The 26,676-nt window shown below is 38.0% G+C and overlaps 1 protein-coding gene across 1 annotated transcript in view; it reads left to right on the top strand.

Annotated features, from left to right (window-relative positions):
* CHD9 (chromodomain helicase DNA binding protein 9) overlaps positions 1 to 25,271 on the top strand; it is an 84,450-nt gene extending 59,179 nt beyond the window's left edge. The window contains exons 20-42 of the mRNA XM_010139894.1: positions 1 to 129; positions 846 to 1,013; positions 1,572 to 1,751; positions 3,288 to 3,398; positions 4,040 to 4,236; positions 5,014 to 5,213; positions 5,703 to 5,862; positions 6,700 to 6,789; positions 7,806 to 7,909; positions 8,031 to 8,148; positions 8,798 to 8,855; positions 9,170 to 9,212; positions 9,359 to 9,578; positions 9,717 to 9,919; positions 10,150 to 11,058; positions 13,163 to 13,323; positions 15,427 to 15,651; positions 17,036 to 17,204; positions 18,236 to 18,375; positions 18,882 to 19,103; positions 19,901 to 20,029; positions 22,048 to 22,152; positions 23,092 to 25,271. Coding sequence (XP_010138196.1) covers positions 1 to 129; positions 846 to 1,013; positions 1,572 to 1,751; positions 3,288 to 3,398; positions 4,040 to 4,236; positions 5,014 to 5,213; positions 5,703 to 5,862; positions 6,700 to 6,789; positions 7,806 to 7,909; positions 8,031 to 8,148; positions 8,798 to 8,855; positions 9,170 to 9,212; positions 9,359 to 9,578; positions 9,717 to 9,919; positions 10,150 to 11,058; positions 13,163 to 13,323; positions 15,427 to 15,651; positions 17,036 to 17,204; positions 18,236 to 18,375; positions 18,882 to 19,103; positions 19,901 to 20,029; positions 22,048 to 22,152; positions 23,092 to 23,955 — 4,905 coding nt within the window. The 3' untranslated portion in view covers positions 23,956 to 25,271. The remainder of the gene's footprint in view (positions 130 to 845; positions 1,014 to 1,571; positions 1,752 to 3,287; positions 3,399 to 4,039; positions 4,237 to 5,013; positions 5,214 to 5,702; positions 5,863 to 6,699; positions 6,790 to 7,805; positions 7,910 to 8,030; positions 8,149 to 8,797; positions 8,856 to 9,169; positions 9,213 to 9,358; positions 9,579 to 9,716; positions 9,920 to 10,149; positions 11,059 to 13,162; positions 13,324 to 15,426; positions 15,652 to 17,035; positions 17,205 to 18,235; positions 18,376 to 18,881; positions 19,104 to 19,900; positions 20,030 to 22,047; positions 22,153 to 23,091) is intronic.
* Positions 25,272 to 26,676: the final 1,405 nt, after the last annotated feature.

The following is a 26,676-nucleotide window of genomic DNA, read 5'->3' on the forward strand; positions in this document are numbered from 1 at the left end:
AGCAAACCAGATTCCGACCGCTTTGTCTTCCTTCTGTGCACCAGAGCCGGTGGTTTGGGCATTAACTTGACTGCAGCAGACACGTGTATAATTTTTGATTCTGACTGGAATCCTCAAAATGACCTGCAGGTAAATTCCTTTCAGCGTATTAGTGAGGCCTAAATTGTCAAACCTGGTTGATATAAATTTGGTCACTTTGACTATTGTCTCTATTTTGAACATGCATAATTTTAAAATACTCAGATTTTTAAGGTGTCTGTTTAATGTTTTTTGATGAATACTTCTTATTTGGATAGGAGAGGTTGGCTGGGTTCTAAGTAGTTCTTTCAAACTGATCTCTCTTTAAAAGAACAGTGCAGGTAAACTAAGTCAGTGAGTTGATAAAACCCTTAAGATTTTGATGACACTATGAAACTGGGGGTTAGATTTTTCATATACTAACAGAGTTTATGGAAATAGAAATAGAGCTCTTCACCTAAAACACATAATATATAGCAAAGGTTTAATAGGTATTAAGAAACCTCAAGGTGCAACTCCTCCACCATTTGTATCTGCAGATCAGATGACTTACAAACTAGCGTATCATCTTACTTAGTGCTGCCGCAAGAGAAATACCGTTCGGTAGCGTTGATCTGCACTGTACTTACTACACTGTTTTTAGAACACTGTTCACAGTGCGGGAAATGTCTGATAGCTTCTCTTTACTTAAATGAGATTTGTCTTCCTTAGGAGTTCACACTATTGTTTTTCAGATTATGCTACAGCAGAAACAATTTCTAAAAAATATTGTATCTTATTCCTAGATAAGTCTAAATTCTTGTTGCTGTTGTCCCTTCCTTCAAAAGGCTCAAGCCCGTTGCCACAGGATCGGTCAGAACAAAGCAGTGAAGGTCTACAGACTGATAACGCGTAACTCCTATGAGAGAGAGATGTTTGACAGAGCGAGTCTGAAACTGGGCCTGGACAAGGCTGTCTTACAGAGCATGAGTGGAAGGGAAAACAGTGTCGGTGGTGTATGTAGACTTATTTCTTGAAATTTTTTGCTGTTCTAATTGTATGGGAACTATTTTAAGAAGCTACCATTTTTTCTGTCATTGGCATCTGTTACGGTTTCTCATGTGGACTAATAATATAGTTGACATAACTTTCAATGTAGTCAGTTACTCTGATTAAATCTTGCACTATTTCTTGCCTCTTAAGGTCCAAGGTAAATAATGTCAAAGTTAAAACAAGGGGAAATTTTCCCCTTTGTTTCCGTGTATCTTCACATATTAGTAAAATGGGTTACTCTGGTATGACATTTACATCTAGTGTCAACAGGTAGGTTTTTTAAACTTCTTTTCATCATGGTGTTGAGAATAGTCAAAACAGGCACATTGTAAAAATGTGTACTGTAACCACGTAACAAATGATTTTCAACTAGACTTTTAGTTTTTAATAATCAATTTTAAGTTTCTTAATGGTAAGGCCGAGTCAGGCTAGAGAAACATGGGAAGGAGAAATAGAATGGCCTTTTAGGGATTTTTTTTTTTTTTTTTCTTGAGTGTCTAAAATCTATTTTATTTGCTCAGATCCAACAACTCTCCAAAAAAGAAATAGAAGACTTGCTTCGAAGAGGTGCATATGGTGCCATTATGGATGAAGAAGATGAAGGCTCTAAATTCTGTGAGGAAGACATTGACCAAATTTTGCAGCGTCGGACTAAAACCATCACGATTGAATCAGAAGGAAGAGGCTCCACATTTGCCAAGGTGCAGAAGCTGCAAGTTGTTTTTTGACAGTGTAGACCTGTAAATATAACTGAATGTTGTGACGTTTATGGGAGTTTTTTAAGTTATGTTTACTTTTATTTTGTGTGTGTATTAAGTACACCGTTTGGGTTCTTACCTCGGTGTGTTTATACTAACACATACACTAGCAAAATCTGATTTGCACATACAGATGGTGTAAGAGTGAGACCCAGAGCATGCTTGAGCAAAGACGAGTAATAATAGATTTGTGCTGCTTTTGAAAAAGCTGGGATTTATATATCATGAACTGTGTTAAGCAAGAGTGGTGAAACAGTTCTGTTAATAGATCTGTTTGTATTCAGATATATTAACGGTGGGGGAAAATGTATCCAAGATGATAATTAATACGATAAACTATTGGTCAGGTTTATTCTAAAAATACCTACGCACGGGACATAGTTTGAACCTTGAGCTTTTTTGGTAAGAATTTGAAAAGCAAAGTAACGAAGGTCCTAAAATAGTGGGAGGTGGCAGTTATATACATGTACATGGAGACAGGAGCCGAGACTGTAAGGTCTTGGAGTAATGGTGTAGAATCCAATTGGACTGACGCTCTCTAACGTTTGGTGGGTAAGTGTGATACTACAGTATCCAAAAACCTATGCTGGAAAATTGGATGAACAGAACAAAAAGTAAATTTAAACTCCTCAATTTCAAAAGTGTGAGCAAATATGAATCTGAACAAGCACAAATTCAGGCAAATTAAGAATTACATAGATAATTTTTTAAAAAAATGCGTCAAGCAGTATAACTGAGCTTGGAACATGAGCACGACATGAATGCAGTTGTGACAATTAAAAAAAAGGCAAAGCAAGAAGACGACTTGTGAGAATATAAATGTATATTTATTATATTTAAAATAATATTTACAAATACTGTTTGATTGTCTATTTAGGCTCTCTTATATCTTATGGATTGTGGCTTAAATAAGAAACAATTCTAAAGAAAACCATCATCACTGTCTTTTTATCAGAAAAGTTAGAAACTTTTTTATATGTATTTGCTCTTTTCCCCAAAGCAGTGTATCAGGGTTTTTTTTAAATGCCTTCTGAAATTAAGTTTATTCCACGCTTTCAGGCTTTGATTCTTGGTAGTTTAAACATTCCTTTGAAATTTCCCTCAAGCGAGTACTTTCGCATGAGATGAAATCCCCAAATGCTGATAAGCCTCTTCAAAAGATTCTATTTTCTTCCATTCAAGTGATTTAGATTCAGACTTGGAAGCAGGAGAGTCTTGCTGCTTAATGCTCTTCTCTGCTGATGGTGCATAAAAGTTCATTAGATTTTTTCTGATATATTATAGATCTGGTTTAAAAAATTAAGGGGGAGGAGAACTTTTGAGTTGCTTTACACTGTAAGTAACTTCTAAAATCTTAACAGCTGCTCAGGCGATTTCAGCTGAAATAAGGTTACGCAGTCTTCACAGCACTGACGCATTCAAACTCCACTAACTTGTGATGTATATGATGTTGGTAAGATTTAGTTTTATTTGTTACAGGCTAGTTTTGTTGCATCTGGAAACAGGACTGATATTTCATTAGACGATCCCAACTTCTGGCAGAAATGGGCCAAAAAAGCAGAAATAGATATAGATGCTATCAGTGGTAGAGTAAGTACTTCTCTTTTTTTAATGTATGTTTTTTCAAGTATGTGCTTGCTGTTGAATTCTGAGATAGCAGGAGTAGGATTTCTGGTGCTTTCAACAAACTAGACTTCTCGTGCTGATTATTTGTGTGTAAGTTGTCAGTCTGCTGATAGCCTTACGATTTCTTAGCTTCCTGCTGTCCCAGAAGAGTTTGAGGGTTGTTGGGTTTTTTTGGTTTTTTGGTGGTTTTGTTTTTTTTTTTGGTCAAAGACCTGGAAACGGTTGAAAGTCTGTTATTCCAATTGCTCTATTTCCCTGTCTGTGAATGCTGGGCTGGAACTGAGAATTACATCAATTTTGTAATACTAGAAGTTGTGTCCTGTCTTATCGGCAGAGACTGCAGGATAGTCTGTGTAAGTGTTCTGCTCGGATGAGATACTCGCTATTGTTTATAACAAACGCACTGGCATCGCGGCGTGAAACCCATTTTTTGTTGCTGTAAATACCACAAAGTATTTTACTTGTTTTATGGGTGTTTGCAGAGATGCCTTTACAAAATACCTGTTAATGACATGAGATAGAAATTGTTGTTTCTGAACTGGAGCCATCTGCTCCAGAAAACTTACCAACTGTGTCTCTGATAAGGGTTGTTTGGACTTTTGCAGAACAGCCTGGTTATTGATACCCCAAGAATTAGGAAACAAACGCGGCCCTTTAGTGCTACAAAAGATGAGCTGGCCGAGCTGTCTGAAGTGGAGAGCGAGGGTGATGATAAACCAAAACTCCGCAGGCCTTGTGACCGTTCCAATGGATACGGAAGAACAGAGTGCTTTCGGGTGGAAAAAAACTTGCTGGTCTATGGGTATTGTATACATCCTTCTTCATTCTAGGAAGCTTTTTTTAAAAAAATACTGTTTTTCCACGTACTAAATTGTGTTTGTGGGATAACTGTTAGCTATACTGGCAATAACCTGGTGTGTGTATATAGAATTTATTTAGAATATGAATTTATTTGAATTTATCATGCGCCCTCTATAAATCTTTCTGACAATTTGCTGTTGAAGAAATATTAAAGAGAGGTGAAAACCTGTCTTCAGGGGAGATTGTGATACTTAACATGGGCTCTGCAGTAGTCTCTCTAAAAATCATTATGGTAACAGCTGCAGGCAAGCTCAGTTCTGTGGAAATAAAATACCTGAAATAAAGGCTTGGTAGGCGACTTGATATGTTCATAGTTGCAGAACATCGTGCACTTCCATGAGGTGCCAGTACGAACTGAAACCAGTGTGCTAAAATATGCTGACTTGGAGGTAAAATCTCGGGTCTTCTCTGACCTGTCTTACAAGATGATGACCACACTTGCTTCTCCGTGTGAGTTCCGTCAGTTTTGTGTCTTAGAAGCCTAAATCAATCATCTGTATTTCTTCTGTGAACAGACAAGTTCTGTTGAAAACTTTTGTTTTAAACAGATGGAGTTTTTGGAAATGTTACTTACATATTTCTGCTTGGTAACTTAAGCTGAAAGAAGAAAGTTGAAGGCTAAATTTTTTAGACAGAAATTCCCTTTTGTAACAGAAATGAACAGGCTACCCAAATGTCTCACTGCTAAGTGCCAAATTTGTGTTTCACTTTGAACTAGGTGGGGTCGATGGAGAGAAATTTTGTCGCATGGGCGTTTCAAGAGACAGCTGAATGAGCAGGATGTGGAGATAATTTGCCGAGCACTATTAGCCTATTGCCTTGTTCACTACAGAGGGGATGAGAAAATAAAAAGTTTTATATGGGATCTCATTACCCCAACAGAGGATGGGCAAACACGAGAGTTACAGAACCACCTTGGTAAGGAGTTACGTGTTTCTGCAATGAAATAGCTTCATATATATGTGCTGTGGTACTGGAACAGAAACAGCTAAGAATTCTCTCTGAATGTGACCTACTTGAAATAAAGGGAATTTATTCCAGGTACACAATTCAGTTGATGGGAAAAGAAGCGTTATTTCTGCTTTGCTTTGTATTTGATGGCTTACCCAAATGGACTGGCATACTCTGTGTGAGCTTTCTTTTCATTTCGGATCTTAAGAACCCATTCTGTTTCAGAGAAGGTGACCACACATGCTCCTTCATTGCTCTCTCTTCTGGTCTGTCTTTAATGGTGAAATGTGGTCCAGAGATGCTCTAAGAGACAAAAGAGAAAAAAACCCTGTATCTAGAGGCTGTGATGCTAGTATTTATTCTGCACTGCACGTCCCAATACTGGTATAGGATATAGGAACCATAAGCGTCATACTTACCTGTTGCTGTTACTGTATTATATTTGAAATTATATAGGCTTATCAGCCCCTGTACCTAGAGGAAGAAAAGGAAAAAAAGTGAAGACCCAGGCTAGCACTTTTGATATACACAAAGCAGAATGGCTTCGAAAATACAATCCAGAACATCTGTTGCAAGATGAAGGATACAAAAAGCACATAAAACACCATTGCAACAAGTAAGCAGTAGCTGAAGTGTGAATGTCTTTCAATGCTTCTGTACAGATTCTTTTTTCTTCTAATTCTGCATTGTCTTAGACTTCACGATGCTTGTGGCACTATGAATAAGTAAGTTTTAACGGTGTTATCTTGATGAAAATAAATAGGTTTCCATGTATTAGGAGGTGAACCAAGTATTTCACATTTAAAATAATTCTCCTAGCATTTTTAAAGAAACCTTATGGTTGTGTCAGTACAGAGAAAGAGAGATCTTGCTGGCATGTTTGGGGAGCCTTGTAGCAGCCAAAGGACTGAAGTGTTTGGGAGAGCTTAGCAGAGAAACTGAAAGCACTAAAGTCATTGCCATGCATAGCCACGAATGAGTTTGTTTTGAATAAATCATTTTTCTGTAGCAAACCTTGTCATAGTCTGCTTGAAGACTTCATACAGCTGCAGTTGAGAATTGAAATAAAGCATGGAGAAGCCCTTGGGGTCATGCTCCAAATTTGAAGTGAGAAGGAATGAAAAGGTGGTATAAAATACACTTGTCAGCCTGCTCAATTCTTTCTAAGTGAAACAAAATTCTAAGTAGAAAAAGGGAAATAGCAGTTTGTTCTTAGCAGTTTTATGAAGCAAGTGAGGAGTGTTCTGCTGGCCCTGGTCTTTGTCTAGGATTTGAAAGGATTTTTGCAATGAAATGATTTGTGAAAGTGATCGTGGTAAATGTGTTGGGCAACCTGAATTGGAGGTTATCTCCTCCTGTCACTGAAGGAAGTATGCTTTACAAAACAAAACCACCCACAACTATTGCAAGCTTTTAGAGTGATAATATTTGTGTTTCTTTTTTCTTTGATTAGGGTCTTGCTTCGAGTAAGAATGCTGTATTACTTAAAACAAGAAGTCATTGGTAATGAATTCCAAAAGGTGTTTGATGGAATCGATGCCAGGTGAAGTATAGAGGGGGTTTTGCTTGTTTATTTTAAACATAAACAATCAAATGAAAGTTCAGAAATCTTCCTAGACCTAAATAAGAAATGTTAAAACCAAATATTTGTGTCCTGAGGCTGTGAGAAAAATTTTTGTTTCCTCTTTGTTTACTAAATGCTTTGTATCAACTTGATATGAGGAGGTCATGGGTCCTATTTGTGAGTCTAGTTGTACAAAGTAACACTGTGTAGGTCAAATAGACTGAAAAAGTGAGTGAAAGATAGAATCACATACTTTACATTCTAATTGGTGGGGTTTTCCTGCCTCTCTATGGGCACTTTTGGTTATGTGCTGCATATTCCATTAATTATTTTTTCTTAATGGAAGTATTGCCATTTGGAGATGAACACACTGCTACAGGAGCCTTGTGGATAGAAAGTTTCCATTTGTTTCAGAAAGCTATTACAAATACTGCTGGAAGATCAGTCCATCTCCTGCTGTTAAACACAAAAGCAGATAATCCTTGGTTTGCTAAGTTTTGCTAGTACAAACTGATAGGAGTTGGCAGAGTTTACTGCGAGAGGAAGAATACTGTATGCTGCTTCTGCTCTCAGGTTCTTTCCCTGTCAAATACAGAATACCAAGGTGTCTGGGTGGTTTATATTGCTGCATTCAGGATCTTACCAAATGCAGAGGCGAAAAGTTGTATGTCTTAGGTTTTTTTAGCTTATCATAATTATTTTTCGTGATAAATTGATACTGTGTTATGTGGCTTATGTGACTTGGCGTAACCATCAGCTTTTTAACTGTTGCTTGGTATTAAATAAAAAATTGCATTAAAAATTAAACGTTTCAATCCCAGGAGGCTTTGTAACTTCCGAAGTAGTCTTTAAATTACTTCGGATATGGAATGTTGCTTATGTGTGCTTGAACAGAGAAGTTTAAAAATCCCATATAAAGTGCCAAGAGAAAATAACAATTTATGCCTTCCTCTGAACGTTACTGATGTTGGCGTGCTGTTGGTGATTCTCCTTAGTGAAATTGATGTTTGGATCCCTGAGCCAGATCACTCTGAAGTTCCTGCCGAGTGGTGGGATGCAGATGCAGATAAATCCCTTCTAATTGGAGTTTTCAAACATGGTGAGTAATATGGATGTCTGTGTATGTGCTTCCCCACCCCTCAGTATAAATACCCTATGCTCAGGGTTTTTTATGGCTTACTCTGAAACTTGAATTCATGCCACTTCTTTTTCTTTTATAGGTTATGAAAAATACAACACCATCAGAGCAGACCCAGCTCTATGCTTCTTGGAAAGGGTTGGCAAGCCAGACGAAAAAGCAGTTGCTGCAGAACAGAGAGCAAATGATTATATGGATGGGTATGAGCTCTTAAAAGTGGGCGTGGATGTTTCAGGGCCTTAAATGAGACTGAAGTGATATGTTGTACTTTCTCCTCGTCTTAGCTGGTTTTACACATTGCTGTGAAGAATGCTACTTTGATTTTACTCCCACAGAGCGGGAAAGTTAGGAACAGTGTAACAGAACCATTGAAATTTTGGATTTCACAGTTAAAGGAAAAATGCAGCAACTTGTTAACAAAGACTCTACCTTTTGTTGCTGTATCAGAAATATTACTGAAGGCAAAAGCCTTCAGAGACAGAGTACTACAGACCTGTTTAACTTGATTTCAGGTCAGTCAGCTTGGTGTATTGGTCTTGTGTAGCTAACCAGTGACCCCAGTAGATCAATTTGAGTATCACTCGGTAACTGCTGAAAGGAAGAACTGCTTTTATTCATTGCATCATCAGTGAGGTTAGCAGCTGTGGTCATAAAGAACGTCTTTGAATGAGATGGTGAACTGGGGGGACAGGATTCACGCCAAAGCTGCCATGAATATTTTCCTCATTTCAAAAAGAATATTAAACACAGTCTGTCTAACTAAATATAAATGAGCTTTTCTTAATTGAAGAGTGTAAGGCCTTCTAAAATATTGCTAAGATGGGTTCTTTTGTGTTGAAATTTTAACAGGGACGTAGAAGATCCAGAATATAAACCAGCACCAGCAATGTTTAAAGATGACATAGAGGTATAGTAGGCTCCTTTTAACACGCTTAGGGTGTAATACTTCCACCTATCTATTGAGCAAATTATTCCATTCTTCTGTATTTGTCTAAACTGATAGTACTTAATCTGTGTGTTTCTGAAGTTGGGTGGGTGGCAAGGACTTGGGGGGGGAAATTGTTTTATAATTCCATTGTGTGCCTTGTTTGCCTTTTGTCCAAAGTATGTGTTACTCGCGTTCTTTGATATATTCATAAATTGTCTGCAAGGTGTAAGTTTAACCTACATCTCTCGAGTGATTTAAACTTTAAATTTTGCTTCACTTCTGTTTTTCTACAGGATGATGTTTCATCCCCAGGGGATCTCGTAATAGCAGATGGAGGTAAGTATAAAAACCTTCAAACTTCAAATTTGAATTGTCAGATTTCTGCACTCTGAGATAAATTGTGTTTAGATTGCTGGTGCTTGTGGTTCTGTACCAGGCAATGACTGCTTCTTTATTTTTCCTGTGACTTTGTTTTAAAATAGATGGACAAATGATGGAAGGAGACAAAATCTATTGGCCCACTCAGTCTGCCTTAACAACACGTCTTCGCCGCCTAATAACGGCCTATCAACGAACAAGTAAAAACAGGCAGGCCCAGCAGATCCAGCCAGCATTCCCAATACAAACCAGTATGATGCAGCCTCCGTATGAAGAAGCTGCTCTAAATCCAAAGATGGCTGCTAAGATTGAAAGACAGCAAAGGTATATGCAGCATGCAAATACACTTTTTTTTTTTAATGCATCCTTACATTAAAAATACTGAAGAAATAGTAGTTGCTAGCTGTGCGAAATAGTGAGGACAATGACTGAATTTCCATGTGTTTTTCCTTGCTGATCAAGATGGACGAGGAGAGAAGAAGCTGATTTTTACAGAGTTGTGTCCACATTTGGAGTTGTGTTTGATCCTGAAAGGGGACGCTTTGATTGGACCAAGTTCAGAGCAATGGCTAGACTACATAAGAAAACTGATGAGAGTTTAGAGAAGTACTTGTATGCGTTTATGTCAATGTGCCGGAGAGTCTGTCGTCTCCCCTCAAAAGAAGGTGCGTGTGTATATTTTTACTTTTAATCTTGTTTTAGTGCTTACTTTGAAGTTTTTCATGTGTTCCAAAATGAAAATGGGGAGAAGGAAATAAGAAAACATGCTAAGTGTAAAATTAAAAGCTTACAATGGGGAGACATTTATTAACTGATTAAAGCCATATATTGTTAGTATTGATTTGCAGTGGGGTTTTTTTTGCCAGATTCTCATCTTTGTTTTGTTTTAATACAGAACTTGTAGACCCAAAGATTTTTATCCAGCCAATTACAGAGGAGCGTGCTTCTCGGACTTTGTATCGCATTGAACTCCTAAGGAAAGTGCGAGAACAGGCTCTTAGACACCCACAGCTGTTTGAACGACTAAAACTCTGCCAGCCTAACCCAGACTTACCTGTCTGGTGGGAGTGTGGGACTCATGACAGAGATTTACTTATTGGAGCTGCTAAACATGGAGTTAGCAGGACAGATTATCATATTCTTCGTGATCCTGAACTCTCGTTTATGACTGCCCAGAGGAACTATAATCAAAATAAAGTGGCACTCTCAAGGACTTCTGCTCCACTCTTGCACCAGTACCAGATGGCGTTATCTGCTTCTCCTCTTACACCTCAGTCAAGATTGTCAGATGCTAAAGTGAATGCTTTCGAGGACTCAAAATCTAAAAATGAAAATCTGAAAGAGGACCCTCAGTCTTCTGAAGAGGAATCTATGTCTACAGAGGAGACACAGACGATAATGAAATCTGAACCTTTGAGTCCAAAAAATGGCACACCGATACAAAACACAGACCACAAACACAGCGTGAAGACTGAAACAGACAGGCGCATGGTGGCAGCGAGGACAGAGCCTCTGACTCCAAATCCAGCTTCCAAAAAACAGAGAGTCAGCAAAAGGGGATCTGACTCTAGCTCTGATTCAGACTCTGACTCAGATAGATCATCCTGTTCTTCCAGGTCATCATCTTCATCCTCCTCGTCTTCCTCATCTTGTTCACACTCTCGATCAGGCTCTAGCTCTTCATCATCTTCATCTTGTTCTTCAGCATCTTCATCCTCGTCATCATCGTCTTCCTCATCATCGTCGTCATCATCATCATCGTCTGAAGAGAGTGATAGTGATGAAGAGGAGGCACAAAAACGCGGTATGTGTGTAGTCTTACTTCTGCAGTATAACACTTAACTGAATAATTTTATTCTGAATGGAAAAATGTCTAAAAAAGAATATTAAATCCCACAAAAGTAAACTTAAACATATATGCTTGATTCTTCGAGTTGCAAGAATTTCAGGGAGACAGCAATTGCTTTGCTTCATGTCAATTCCTTGGGTGAGGTACTCCAGGATTTGTTGACAGATTCCTAAGCACGCTTCCTGTGCATGTGGTTCACCTGTGGGTGGAGTGTTGAATGACTAATGTTTTCTGGACATGTTTTGTGTGGTGTATTCCCTCCTACTGTTTCTTTTTCTTCTTAAATACTGAGATTCTTTTGGTTTTCCTGAGTGTTTCTTCCACCCTTACTCACCTGTCTTTGTAGCTTCCTCACTGTGCTTTCATGAAATCTGCAAGTTTCCTTCTGTCCAAGCTATAGAGTAATGTAAACTGCTTGTCCTTGTAAACTGGAGGAGGCCAAGCAGTATACTCGCACTCAAAATTTTCCAGCACTGGAAAATATGTACCTGCTTAGAAAAGGCTGAGGTGGTTATCAAGCATAGGACCAGACATCACAGAGATACTTTTGAAAGCTTCAGAGTAGAAGCCAAAACCTCTGATCAGTGAAGTGATTTAAAATTTTTGATAAACGAACCAATTGTTACTTAATATATTTCTTATCTTGATACTATGAAGTGTCCTCTCTACTCTTGCCCCTTTGAAACTCAGAATGTGAAAAGATTTCGCTATTCTGTGATAATAAATGGTAAGAGCAAAAGGAAGAGGATGAATTTAGGCGGTGGGATTACAACATAAGTAAATCAACTAATTTTTTCTTAGTAAGTCAGAGGAAAAGGCATTGTGTTAATGAGAGAGATCCTCTTGTCTGTGGACATGACAAATGGAAAACACAAGGTTAATTTGCTGGGAAAATGATTACTGGGCAAGTAAAATGCCACTTAAAATGAAGATGCTGCTCTCTGTAGCATTGGAAGGAGGTTTTCAGAGGAGAGAGTTGTATGCAAACATTAAAACTGAGAGAGAAAAGGAATGCTTAGATGACATAAATATTTATATTTAGGTGGTGGGGACTCTAACATGTGCTACAAGTCCAAATATTAGGCTTTCTGCCAGCTCAGTCTGTTTAGGCAAGTAATTGTGCCATCCTCAGATTGCAAAATTGCACTTACCAGTCAGTGGTTTTTCTTCTGTGGCCATTTTGCTGTAAGCTGGTGTGGAAGAGACTGGTGAATGCTGGAAAATGCTCCTCGCTTCATCTCCATTTTAATTTTAAGCCCAAATTTTGTTTCCTATGTTGTATAATGATCATGGACCTTTGGCATACTTCTCAAATTTGAAGCAACTTTTAATTGTGTTGGATGACCCAATACATAGCTATTGTTAAGGACAAATGTGAGTTCTGGAGAATTGTCCCTCAATACTCTTCCTCGTTCTGCTGATGTATATTTACCTTTTCAGCAGCACTTTCTTTTTTTTTTAGTTTCAGGCTGTTTTCCCTGACCACTTACATTGTTGTCTGGATGAGGCAAAAGTAGAATAATAATGAGGAAAGAAGTATAAGGACACACTGGGAAGATACTAGGAAAAAAATCCTCTGTGCTTAAAATTTTAAAAATTAAATGATGCAGACATGTTTTCAAGACATGGGACATGCAGCAGCATTCCATCCAGTAAATGAAATGGGGTGTTTTTTTAAGGACTGTCCCAATAGAGTTGCCATGTTCACCTTTCATTTCAATTCAATTCTTTATTTTAGTGTGTGTTGGCTTATAAAGGAAATACGTTACAATAAGTAAAGACTGTCTGTCAGATCACTCTGAAGCATGTCTCTCTTCAAATAGCTAAATGTTCACCATGTGAAGCTCTTGGAATATTGACAGGAATATGTATGGAATGTACACGCTTACAAAAGGGTCAGCAGTCACCCTGAAGAACCTAACGGATTAATTCTTCAGTTTAACTTTGTGTTGGGACTTTTTCTGAACATTGTTCCATGTGCTTTGTTCACCTGAATGTCTTAAAATGAGTGTTTAATTTCTTTACGACTTCAAATGATATTAGTGGTTTTATTTAGCAGAAGGAACCCCGCATGTAAAAGCATATGATGAAGAGAGTGTAGCCTCTCTGAGTACAACACAAGATGAGACGCAAGATAGTTTCCAGATGAACAATGAGGCACCAAATTCCAGTTACCTCCTGCAAGGTGGATACATGTTGGCTGCATCCTACTGGCCAAAGGCAAGTTTATACTCCTACCTTGAAAGCTGAAGTCATAGGGAAAGGTGGGCTGTGACGTTAATATTCAATAAATATGTTAAAACTACTAAAAAAATAAATACATTAATACCACTGAGTTGTGGGGAGATCTTGGAAAAACAGAATTTTGATTATGGTAAATTACAGTAAAACCATGATAAAGCATTTTATACCTTCATTGTATGGCTGTATCTGTAAAAGAGAGAAGGAAACACAGCTTCAAAGGAAGCATATCTAAGATGAAGATGAGATAATTTATCAGGTATTTGGATGATCGGAAGTCCCTGAGAGGAGTTGTTTAGAGCAGTCCAGAAGAATGTAAAAAATGAAATGGAGCGAGAAACCAGTTCAGCTAAATATGAGAAAAAACTTCCCTAATAAGTGGTAGGGTTCTTTCAGCTACATTGCAAAATCCTGAGTCACATTAAAGTATAGGCTGGCTGAAGCACTGGTGTAACACAACCTCTGTGTTAAAATTTAACTGTATGATTCTGTACGTGCATTAGTGAACTCAGTGAAATTCTAAAGTATACTTCGAAAAGATAGTAACACTAGGTGACTGTAAATTCATCATGTTGGAAATAAATAGTGAATATTTTTAAGCTTTGTAGTCGTATCTGAATTTCTGTGGCTGACATAGCTTTAAAGACCACAGAGCAGTTTCATACACTGCCAGCTACTGGCTTAACTAAGGAGGTGAAGCCAAAATTGTGTGTTGTTGGATTACCTGTTCACTATGTAAATTGTGATCTATTTTTGGATAGGTTTCTTTCCTGACATAAAGAAAATGAGACTGACTTGGATGTTTTCTGGATCTGAAAAAATCTACTTGCTTATATAGTCAGTGTTGCCCTTATGGATTTTAATGTGTGGCTTTTTTTTTAAGTGTAGGAAAGCCCATGTGATGTTAACTTCTGTGACAGATTTTTTTGATGCTTGTATTTTTCAAGTAGTCATAAAGAAATTTCAGCATGTTTTAGCATGGTTAGTGTATTGCTAGGCACATGTTATACCAAGAAGAATACAGTGGAATTTAATAAATAAAAAAAAATTGCAAAATCTCCTTCTGTGGAACAGGCACGAGTTGCAAATCAGCTTGAAAATTCAGTCAGATCACAAGCTTGTAATGAAGAAAAAGTTTCAAGGTGAAGCAGTTGAGGAAGTCTGAAAAGGAAGGCAACGCAGGAGCCACAAAGGGTGATGAAACAGAAAATGGATGTAGGATCTGAAAAATAGATGTAGGAGCTTTTTTTTTTTTTGGTTACGTTTGCTCCTGAAAGACACATTTAAATCCAAATACTACTTTTCGTGATTTTTGAGCACTCATTTTGAGAAGGGGAGTGTAACTTTCATGTCACAGGTGCTTGGCAGACTGCAAAAAATGTCACTCGGTGTATAAAATCAGACTTTTTTTCAATATAGGAAGGGTCTTGAACTTGGTAAAAAAGTTTGCTTACGGAACAGCATTTGCGTTTTTTATTTGACAAATAACTGCACTCTGAACAGATCAGAAAGCGTGATGGTTTCTGGAGTCTGCACATACTTAGCTGACTTTATCAGGACTCAACATCTATGTATTGCGCAGGTGTGCGAAGTCCCATCCATGTTTGGTGTCTGAAGAACGCCAGCGGTGAATAACACCGTCTGAAAAGCAAAATCGAGACAAGAATAAAAGTCTGTAGATTTTGTTTTATAAATGCTGTTTGCCAGATACTTTATGGTGCTGCTGATGGGTTCAGACCCTGCAGCAGTGAGTCAAAGCCAGACCTACAAATACTGCCTGGGCATTTCCAGCCTCTCCCCTGTTGAAGTCAGTGAGAAAATGTACTTCAAGCATTTGCAGGCTCCTGACCCTGTACGGAGATTGCCTCTGTGTTCACAGGCCATGAGATTCAGTACAGAGGTGGCTTTCACTAACCTGTACAGGGAACTGGTGCAAATCCAGGACCTCAGACATCTTTTAGGTCCAAGTCCAGTGGTGATAGATGTGGTCACTGCTTTTTAGGATTAGAAGCTGATTCGCAAATGCGATGTGTGCAGTGATGGTAAGCGTTGCTCTTACACAAGTATTTGCTGGTTTTTTAGGATCGAGTTATGATTAATCGACTTGACAGTATTTGTCAAACGGTGTTGAAAGGTAAATGGCCTTCAGCAAGAAGGAGCTATGACAGCAGTACGGTGGCGTCTTTCTACACAACCAAACTTCTGGATAGCCCAGGTGCAGCCGCAGATTACAGCGAGCCCAGCGCACCGACACCCCCTCTTGCAACCGTTAAAGAAGAGTATGATCAATCGCCACAGATGTCAAAGGTGAAGAAGCATGTACGAGAAAAGGAGTTTACAGTGAAAATCAATGACGTATGTTTATTTTTATTGCCCTAGGACCTGATTGCGATTGCGGTGTGCGGCATGCTTTACCTGCAAGTGGCTGCCTGCTCTCACTCTCACTTCCTTCACACACTTGTTTGTGGGTATTTGGGTCTGCTGCTTCTGGGCATTTAGTGTTTGGGGTTTGGGTCTGGGTTTTGGGGGATGTGTGTGATTTTTTTTTTTTTTTTTTTTTTTTTTTTTTTTTTTTTTTTTTTTTTTTTTTTTTTTTTTTTTTTTTTTTTTTTTTTTTTTTTTTTTTTTGGGTTTTGGGGGTTGGTGTTTTTTTTTTTTTTTTTTTTTTTTTTTTTTGGTTTGGTTTGTTTTGGGTTTTTTTGTTCCTTTGTGTTTTTTGATTTGCATAAGCCACTGGAAGGATTCATTGTTTTTTCTCTCTCTGAATTGAAATGTTGCCATTTGGCGCTTCCTCAGACACGCTCTTTTATGCTGTTTCTAAGAAATCTGGTTAGTTAAAAAAAAAAAGTATTTCTATGCTTTTTGGGTTTTTTTGTTCCTTTGTGTTTTTTGATTTGCATAAGCCACTGGAAGGATTCATTGTTTTTTCTCTCTCTGAATTGAAATGTTGCCATTTGGCGCTTCCTCAGACACGCTCTTTTATGCTGTTTCTAAGAAATCTGGTTAGTTAAAAAAAAAAAGTATTTCTATGCTGTTTTTTTAAATGTTTCAGCATGTCCTATCCAGTAAGCATTTTATTATTTCAGGTACTTTATTATTTCATGTCCTTCTATTGGGTTATAAGTAAATTTCTCAGTTCAGATGCAGGCTAGAAGATTCAAACATTCTTGTCTGTAGATTGAGACCTGCTCTTAGTACATAAAAATGTTTTTTTAAATGTTTCAGCATGTCCTATCCAGTAAGCATTTTATTATTTCAGGTACTTTATTATTTCATGTCCTTCTATTGGGTTATAAGTAAATTTCTCAGTTCAGATGCAGGCTAGAAGATTCAAACATTCTTGTCTGTAGATTGAGACCTGCTCTTAGTACATAAAAATGTATGAAAATTTCCTTTTGTAATAGTGTTTGGCGTTTCTTTGGGACTGTATTAGGGTGGTAGACAGCTGCTCAGCATCTGGATTTTTCAGTTAAGATAGTAGATAATTTTAAATTTATATTCATAGAAGCAATTCCATCAAGCTTCTGTTTAGTTTTTTACATGGAGGAGAAGCAAGACTTATTTTAAGGTCTGATGTTTTCATTCTTCCTCAACTCTGCTGGAGTAACTGTTTGTATGTGAGAATCCAGATGATGAAGTAGTCATTTCTGCTTCAGAAGAGACTCTTCTAACCCTGGCATTTATTTAACAGGAAGGTGGTTTGAAATTGACTTTTCAGAAGCAGGGACTGTCTCAGAAAAGGCCATTTGAAAGCGAGGAAGGTGCACTGGGACAGCAGCAATACCTGGCTCGGCTGCGTGAACTCCAGAATGCTTCAGAAACCAGCCTTGTCAACTTCCCAAAATCGCTTCCCAAATCAGGTACGTAACATGGCAGAGGGCCTGAGGGTTGGTGTTAAATCTTACCTTCTGGGTTCTTCCGTTGATCTGCATATATAGGCAGTGGGTAGATGTCTGCGATGTTATTTGCTCTGAACTCCCGTCTGGAAGAATTCTGTCAGCGCATCAAGGAAACGGGGCTCCGAAGTTGAGGCATGAGGCTGGACCACGTGAATACTCTCTCACGGTGTCAGTCACTGTAACATTCATATATTAGAGGATGCCATTATACGTTCTAAACAACCCCACAAAAAGATCTTAAGTGCATCACTCTACCCTGTCAGTAATCACTTTAACTCAGAACGTACTGTGACTACTTCGTAAGTAAAGATGAAGAGCTCAGATTTATGCCTGTGTCAGTTTGCACTCTGTGTTCTTTCCTGCATCTCATGTAAAAAACCAGCAGACAACAGTCTAGAATTAATTTTTGTCTTATAGCCAAAAACTTGCAGCTTATTTTCAAAAAAAATAACAGTAGCTGTACAGTGACAAATGAGCCTAAAGCAAGCAGTTAAAATTTGATTAAAATATTTGAAATTATTAGAATTGGGTGCCTGATTTAGGCCAGTTTCTGATTAAATGACTGCATGTCACTGAGGTTGCATACAGACATGGATGAGATCTCCTTTAAAAAAACACTACCCTTCACTTGCATTTCGTACCTCCTTTTGCGAGATACCATTAAGGTCTTGTAACACACGTTTATTTAGGGCTGTCTGCCTCTTGTGTGTGTGATGTCAGCAGGTTTTTAACAGCTCTCCTCCCTGTACAGACTTATTTGGAGGGTGTAGAAGCATTAACAGGAAACTTCTGCAGTTGAGTCTCTTTTTAGAGCCTGATATTAATAGTGGTTTAAACAGTCAAAAAACGAGGCAATTTTTGTTAGATAGTACACGTAGAAATTGTATGCAATTGCATTATTTCGAGTAATTTTATTTCCTTTTTTTATTCAGACACATCTTGTTAGAAACAGCTCAAGCATTTGACACTACTTTTATTGACTCATTAATTAGGTACTTCCAGTCACTTAACAGCCAGTGCCAATGGAGTCATTGTTGACAGTCAGCCTGTGGTCAAAAAGAGAAGAGGAAGAAGGAAGAATGTGGAGGGAGTTGATGTCCTCTTTATAAATAGAAACAAACAGCCTAATCATGTAAGTAAACTTGATTTTGTATCCAAAAATAAGGTCCAAATTACTGTTAATCCCTCAACTGACCGTGACCAGCTGTAAATGTACAACTAGAACTGTTACTCAAAACTGTTGGGTTTGTTTTTTTTTTTTCTGAAATGGTTCAACAGTTTATGATTGCACACAGGAGAACTGGTAGTGTTTTACTAAATGTTGGATGTATACAATACTGATAACTACTGTTAAAAATTCATTCTGATTTATATGAACTGCAAGTAACAATGTATTATTAAAAACTTGACATTTGACCTAGCAACACTTTCTGACATCCTTTCCTGTAACATCTGTTACAGGACCTCACTGTGCCTGGCTTAAAGGGAGCTGTCTCTGGCACGAGAGTGGCCTCACTGAGGCCTTGAGTGTGTGCGTGGTGATCGGCAGGACTGTGGCCTTCACTGTATCGCACATGAAATAATTGCGGTGGTTTGTTTTCTATGGAGAACTTAGTCAAATGTTTTCAATTTCTCCAGGTTAATCCAGGAATTAACTCCTGTCAAGCTGCTGCAGGAATAAACCCAGCACTCACTTACACACAGTCCCAAAGCATGCTTGACGCAGAGAGTCCAGTTCCTGTTATTAACATAAAAGATGGAACAAGGCTTGCAGGTGATGATGCCCCCAGAAGAAAAGATTTAGAAAGGTGGCTTAAAGAACATCCTGGTTATGTCGAAGATTCAGGAGCTTGTATTCCTGTGAGTATTCCTTTCAGCAATGTCTTAGCTAAGTAGTAAAGCGTTTCTCACAAAATGTGATTGTCTTCCCTGTTACATGGAATTACTCCTCCTTTGTTCTTCTGTTACGTTTAGGAAAAGGAAAATGTTGATTTCTTTTTACATAATTTGAGCTCTGCAAGCCTTTCTTTTCCCTCAGGAATGTAATTGCTAAGAAAAGCCATACTAAGCAAAGACATTTAATCTTTGTCTAATTTCACCTAAGATTTAAAAAAAAAAAATTATCTACGATAAGAAAGCTCATGTTAACCATGATACTGATGATGGGAGCTGAAAATGTGTAAAAACATGTTTAGTGATGTGCAAGAGGATTGAAGACTTCTCCTCTGGGATGTATCTCATGGCTACATTACAGTGCTGCAGTACTAGTGATGTTTGTTACGTCTGAATTTGAGTTTGCTTAATGTTGAACAGAATGTAAGAAAATCATGTGTAGATGTCTAGAATAATCTTATCTCTCCATAAAGATGTTACAATACAAAACAGCAGCAACATTCCTCACAGTTAAAGCACTGCTGAAAAATAAAAAAATGATTAAAACAAAGCAGTTGGTAGAGGCATCAGAGAGAGGATTTCGTGCCGTTTACTGGGCTGCTTATTATGTACAATTGTGATTAGTAAATTAATATCGTTATTAAAATATTTCAGAAATCAAAGATTACTTCAAAGGAATACCTGATTCAAGAAAATGCACACATACCTTACCTTACCATTTTTAAGAGAGTTGTATAATTGACTTTTCAATTTCTTTATAACAGAGGATGCAGCTGCACGATGGGAGGCCCAAACAAAAACGACACCGTTGTCGAAACCCTAATAAACTGGATGTTAATAGTTTGACTGGTGAGGAACGTGTTCAGCTCATAAATAGAAGAAACGCAAGAAAGGTATTCAGAACACTGTTCCCCTCCTGGTGTTCCCAAGTGAAAAGGTTCCTGAAATGAAGAGCTCTGTGTGCTATACTTGCTAAAATACTGTGTGCAAATGAAAGGTTTTACTTTCAAGGTTTTAGCACAGAGCAGAAAAGTCAATTACTATCTTCTAGTAAATGTTTTGCAACTACGGAAGTGTTTAAGATCCAGCTAGAAACTTACCCTGTGGTCTGTGATCAGACAGAATTGAGCACTCCATGTATTGCAGTGCTTGTGCCATTTACTAATACAGAGGCGTGGCTGCTGAAGTACGTACTGTTCTGATCGAAGTAACCACGTTCTCACAAGTTCTAAATTTTGTGTACACCTTCTCATTACTACTTCTGACAAGATTACAGTTATATTGGTGCACCCTGCACAGAAACTTGTCCTTTAGAATTGCTTAAATCCTATGTACTGGGTTATTCTGCTTTTCCCTTTTTCCAGTTACCTCTGGCACTTGACCTTTACGGTTCCCCAGTCTGTATCCATTGAAAATCACATTGCTGGGTTAAACAGTAGCGTAACAGGGAAGTTCTTGTATAAAATCCCAGCAGTGGAAGGTGGGAGACTGAGTGTTGAATTCAAGCTTTTGGACAAGTGATCAAAGTTTGGGAAAGGTAAAATGCCTTTGAATAGGCTTCAGGGATGGCTAAACGGCAATACTCAAGAAAAGGATGCAGACTGTTACCGTTACTGTTGTTTATCGAACAATTTGGACAGGTGTGTGGGGTGTGTTTTTGAATGTCAGTGTAGTAGCAGCACAGTGGTCCAGTGGGAGTCTTTGAGATACTGTGTCAATGTATGGAGCATTTTCTCTTGTGATACTGCTGCTTTTCTTCGTGTTAGAGAGCAGTTGCAAGGAAAGCAGGAAATGTTTTTATGCTGCTGTGTTAAGGTCAGAAGCTTTGTCCACCTGTGGAGGAGAGTGAGGCAGAATTTGAGAGTCTTTAATCTCTTCAGTGCATTGAGTTAGCAGCTCTAAAGAGGAACCTCTGTGATTCCCGGTCTCTTCGGAAACAGACCCTCGGCTGCTCTACAGCAAGCCATGCCCCGTGGAATCTTTTCAAAGCTGCTGATCAAGGAGTGAGAGATTTGATCTATGTTTGCTGTAAAAGCCTGTGTTTTCATGACAGCTTTTTTTTCTCTAAAAAGTTTCCACACCATGGTTGGAGTCTCTATCACTTTATTAACATCCGTTTTCCCATTTATAGCCTGTCCCCAGCTTCGCTGCATCACCAAACTCATTTTGACTCGTTTTCTTTTTTAGTTCAGTTTCACATTTAGTAGCAGGGTGTGGGGACCAAAAGTAGCCTAGAAAATGTGAGTTTAACTTACAGTTTACAGAGAAAGTTGAGCGAAAACTGGAATCCTTTTTCCTTTCTTCTTTCTACCACTTCTTTCTTTCTGGATCTGAATAATACTCCCGATTAATTTGAAAGCTTACTTTCCTGCTTATATGATTTTATTAGCACATACAGTCTGTGTTGTCTAGCAGTCTCAACTTGGCCTTGCACATGAAAAAAACTACAAGAAATAATGTCACAAGAGAAGCAGAGCCTCTTAATAGTGTTCTTAGTTGACTGAGAATAATGGAACTGATATAGTGGATAAAGGAAAAACTTAACATTAGCTACAACCTTCTCGGTAGTACCTGGACCACTTGTTCTCTATTGATACGGTCACTCTTGCATTCATTGCACATCCAAATAAATTAATATTAAACATCGGTAGGAATGTCAAATATTGAATTTGCAAAACATGAGTGTAATAGATGAGTTTTGAGTATAGAAAATGTAGAACAAATTGCAAGTATTTCGCATACGCCACCAAGAATCGGTCAAAAGCTGTATCATACTCATTGATCATTTGAAGTGAGACTTTATTTGTATTGCTTTATATAAAAGGGAAAAATGAAACGGCGTCAGATACGAATGTTGCCTTTTTCTTACTGAATGACAAGTATTTTCTGACTTGTATCCTCTCCTTCTCAGGTGGGGGGTGCATTTGCTCCTCCTCTGAAGGATTTGTGCAGGTTCTTGAAAGAAAATCCAGAGTATGGAGTGGCTCCTGAATGGGGAGAAGTTGTAAAACAGTCTGTGAGTATTTGCAGAATAACATAACCATGACTTGAAACGTATCTTAAAAATAAACAAGGCAAACAGGAGAGAGGAAAAAAGAAATTAAAAAGGCATGCTAAACCAGGATTAGACTGCAGTGAAAACAGACATAAATAATAGCAGATTTACTTTCAGAATTTAGTAGTTGCCTACAGGACAGAAGAACAAAGTGCGAGTTCTGAATTCCTCTGTATTAGGCTAGTTTAAATTCGAGATACTTGCTGGGGAAGAAAAGGCTATTGTAGTGTGGAGGTGAGTAGTAGTTGATCTGATGATTACGATTTTAAGAAGGAATTTTCGAGACAGTGCATTTCTAGGGGATTATTCGTGTCCGTTGCAATTCTTTTCTTCATTGTTAGGTAGGAAGGCTTGCAGAAGTGAAGTAATGCTGTGCAAGCCCTAAAAAGAAGTGCTCCGAATTTCATTGCAGTTGAACTTGAGTCTTTACTGTTTATTATTAAATTTATGGATGAGATAAAATACGAGGACGTTAAACAGTAGTAATAATAAGAAGAGCTCGGGGACTGTCATTCTGTTTGCGATCACACATTTATATTTAACTTCAGTTAAACTGTCAAATGATTGGAATGTGGTAATATTGGAAAGCAATGCTATTTCCGTTCTTAAATTGAGATTGCTCCTATAATTAGTTATATTCGGCTTGATCTGCAAACAAACATATGAGGAGAGTTAGCAAGAGGGCCTGAGATACCCGTGTAGACCCTGCCATCGAAATGGGCCTTTAGACACGAGAGATGGGAGCACATATTCCAGTGATTTGTCTGGAGAGGACGCTGCTGTGCTAACATACCAGAATAATCTCTGACACTCTTGCTGTGCACTTGGGTCTGTTGTTTGCTTTTCCGTCTTCAGGCTCTCAAAAATCCTAACAATACCCAATGGATGTGTCTTTTGCAGGGGTTTCTCCCAGAAGGTATGTTTGACCGTATTCTCACTGGACCTGTTGTGCGGGAAGAAGTAAGCCGGAGAGGAAGGCGCCCCAAAAGTGAGATTGCTAAGGCAACAGCAGCCGCAGCAGCTGCCACCGCTGCCAGCGTATCAGTGAACCCTCTGCTAGCGAACGGATTGCTTCCAGGAGTGGATCTTCCTAGTCTTCAGGCCTTACAACAAAACCTGCAGAACCTGCAGTCGCTGCAAGTCACGGCAGGATTAATGGGAATGCCGGCTGGCCTAACCGCTGGAGGAGAAGCGAAGAATGTGGCTGCCATGTTCCCCATGCTGCTGTCAGGGATGGCTGGATTACCAAACTTGCTGGGCATGGGAGGACTGCTGACAAAGTCTGCGGAATCTATTTCAGAGGAAAAAAAGGGAAGCGATTCAAAGGAGGCAGATACAAAGAAAGAAAGGACAGAAGACCAAAATATGGATACTGGTGGTGAAAACTCTGTTTCAAGTTCTCCTTCAACATCCTCTGCTGCTGCAGCTGCCAATCCTCTCTCTCTTAACCCGTTACTTTTGTCCAACATACTTTACCCAGGGATGCTTCTCACTCCAGGCCTTAATCTTCATATCCCAGCTTTGTCTCAGTCTAATATTTTTGATGTACAGAACAGTGAAAGCAATGACACAGGCTCAACCAAGCCCACAGAAGAAAAGGAGGAAAATTCTGGGGTTAGAGATCAGGAAGACAAAGGGGGAACAGAGCCAAGCTCTCACAATGAAAACAGCACAGATGAGGGTTCAGAGAAAGCAGATGCTTCATCTGGATCTGATAGTACATCGTCTTCATCTGAGGATTCAGATTCTAGCGATGAAGACTGACCCCAGACTCTGCACTTAAATTATAAACTGATTTTGAATTTATTCTTTAATTATTTCATTGTAAATAACCCAGTGTTGAGTGCATCAATGATTTACTGACCGAACATTTCAGTATTTGTTTAGAAGTGCAAACTGCTTTCAGAGACGTTTTGCATGTAATATTTCTTGAAGTTCATAAGTTTCTGAACTTGTATGTACTATCAAATACACAATGGTGTAAAATTACAACAAAAGGCATTATAATTTTGTTGGGGGGTTAATTTTATGAAAATAATGCTCAAGTAAGAGCTGTATATTTAATATATTTGCAGTGAACACAGAATACTTTATGCATATTATTGATTTAATTTGAATATAGTTTTACAGCCTCCTTGACACTTATAATTTACAGATCAAAACTCAGCAATAATTTGGGCAGCTAATGAATGTCATGAAAGCTGTAGAATCTACATCACCATCCATTGCTTTAATTACATGAAAATGCTCTAGTGTTGTGATGCACTGCTCTTTCCAATTCAGGTACAAGTGTGTTTAAAAGACGATAAATTTTTCCCAATCAGCCAATTAAACTGGCTACCTGTTACCTCAGCTGAGTTAGTTTAGGAAGTTTACATTGGTTTCTATTACTTGTTTTCAGGTTTTGTTTTGTTTTCTAAAGACATCCTGTATATCATGTTAAAATCTGAGTTATTTGAGATACGACTGTTGGGTTTTTCTTCCCCCTTGCTGCAGCTGTTCTCTTTGACAGCAGTAAGGGGAAGGTAAAGCAAAAACTGTCTTATCTCATGCTACCTGGCACCATGTAGATCTATTTCGTTTACACCTTACAAAGTTTTGGGCTCCCTCTTCAGAATTAAAAGTCCCAAAATGAGGAGTAGTTTCCCCAAGACTCAGAAGAGGCAAACTGTCATAAAGTGCCACTGAAAAGACCTCTCAACACTGCATACTTCATGTAAAAATTGTTTGTTTGCTTTGTTTGTGTAGATTTCTATTTGTGTTTTATGTCATAAAACCTCCTGGAGTTACCAGTTAATAACGGTAAATAAAATATAGATAGTTTTGAACTCCTTTTGAGTTTAAACTTCTCTGCAGATTTAAATCTGACTAAATATTAAGTATTACCCAAACCCATTATTGGGATATCACTTCATATATTACGCTGAGTTACCCACTAAAGAAAAAGCACTTTGAACAGTGAGGAAGACAAATTATTCCTAGAAACCACAGTAACAGGGCATAAGGCATCTGTTTTAAGTCCAAATCCTTAGAACCCTTTCCTATATAAAATCTGTCTAATATTTGATGTGTGATATGATTCCTCCTTCTTAAGCTGCTATTACTGTGACACAGTCGAGGCCCAGATTCACATTTGCAGAAGTTCTGAACTGACTGAGACTTCAGTTGACCTTGGTTACATCGTTGGCGGTCCAAGAATAGGCAAGTGTTACGAGAAAATAGATACAGGTACTAGTAGAAGTCATTGAAAAAAGCTTTACAAAGGGATAAATTTAAAAATAAAAAACAAAAACTGTATATTTTGATATAGTTCTGTTGCTTGCTTGTACAGTAAACAACTGTGTTGTTTTTTTATCAAGAACTTTACCAATGAAATATAAGTTTCTATGTGCAAAGTAACTAGCCCCTTGATTAGAAGCAGTATTACATGTCATTACACAATTATACAAGTACCATTTGGATTGTGCTGGTTACATACTTTCCCAAATAGTATTCTGATTTTTGGCCCTTCACGCAGTGTCTTAGCAATAGTGAAAATTAAAAACTGCCAAGAGAAGGGGGTAGCAATTCTTCGTCATGAAAAAAAATGTTTCCTATTTAATATTTTGCCCTTTGTAATATAGCACTTTTATTTAACTAGGATGCATCTATGAAATAGCCAAAGTTTTACAAACAGTTATTAACTTAGTTTGCTGATGGAGTATGTCAACAGTACCATCACTTCCCACCCTTACCCCACAAAACAAATCCTAGATCTTGTGGCTAAAACCTAATTTATATCAGATTTATGAAATAAAGTATTTTCCTAATTATGGTCAAGTGAGTTTGGTTACCATTCTAGTGATTCTTTCTAAGTAATAAGGCAATTACAGTTTCAAGTAATGAAGGCTGGTGTAGACTTGAACATAATATATTGGGTTTATTTTTAATCAGTTTGAACCAGAAGGGGAAAAAATGTCCCACTATCAGCTGAACTATATGCAAATATGGTTGTATAAAGTTAAGGGTTATAAGGAAACCTCAGTAGAATTACACTAATGCTGAAGTTAAAATTTAAAGGATATCCAAGGTGATGATAAAGTGTGTGTTGGTAGTTACTAAAAGAACCTTAGCTGTTATTGCCTTGTATTTCTATCCCTTGTTTCAGGCTTCATGATTCAAGTCTTAGTCCAGGTTTTTTTTGGACATTTGCAATATTTGCCAGTTGTGTTCTGTGTAGTCTGAATTTGCTTTCTGTAGTTGAACAAGCGTCTTAAAAAGTCATTTGTAATTTATTGAATTACTTTCTATGATGTTCTATAGAGCAAATGGAAGTTTAATTATTTTTTATTAAACATATTCTTTGACTACCCATGATGTCGGCCTCAATATGTGAAAACAATGCTGTCTCTGTAGGATTAAACATGTATCTTTCAGGAGCAGAAGTTAAGTTTCAGTGTTCAGCTCTGCAGCTAAAATTATTCTGAAGACCTTAAAAAAAAAAAA

Source organism: Buceros rhinoceros, unplaced genomic scaffold (genome assembly GCF_000710305.1).
Source record: "Buceros rhinoceros silvestris isolate BGI_N320 unplaced genomic scaffold, ASM71030v1 scaffold13417, whole genome shotgun sequence".
Classification (NCBI taxonomy): Eukaryota; Metazoa; Chordata; class Aves; order Bucerotiformes; family Bucerotidae; genus Buceros; species Buceros rhinoceros.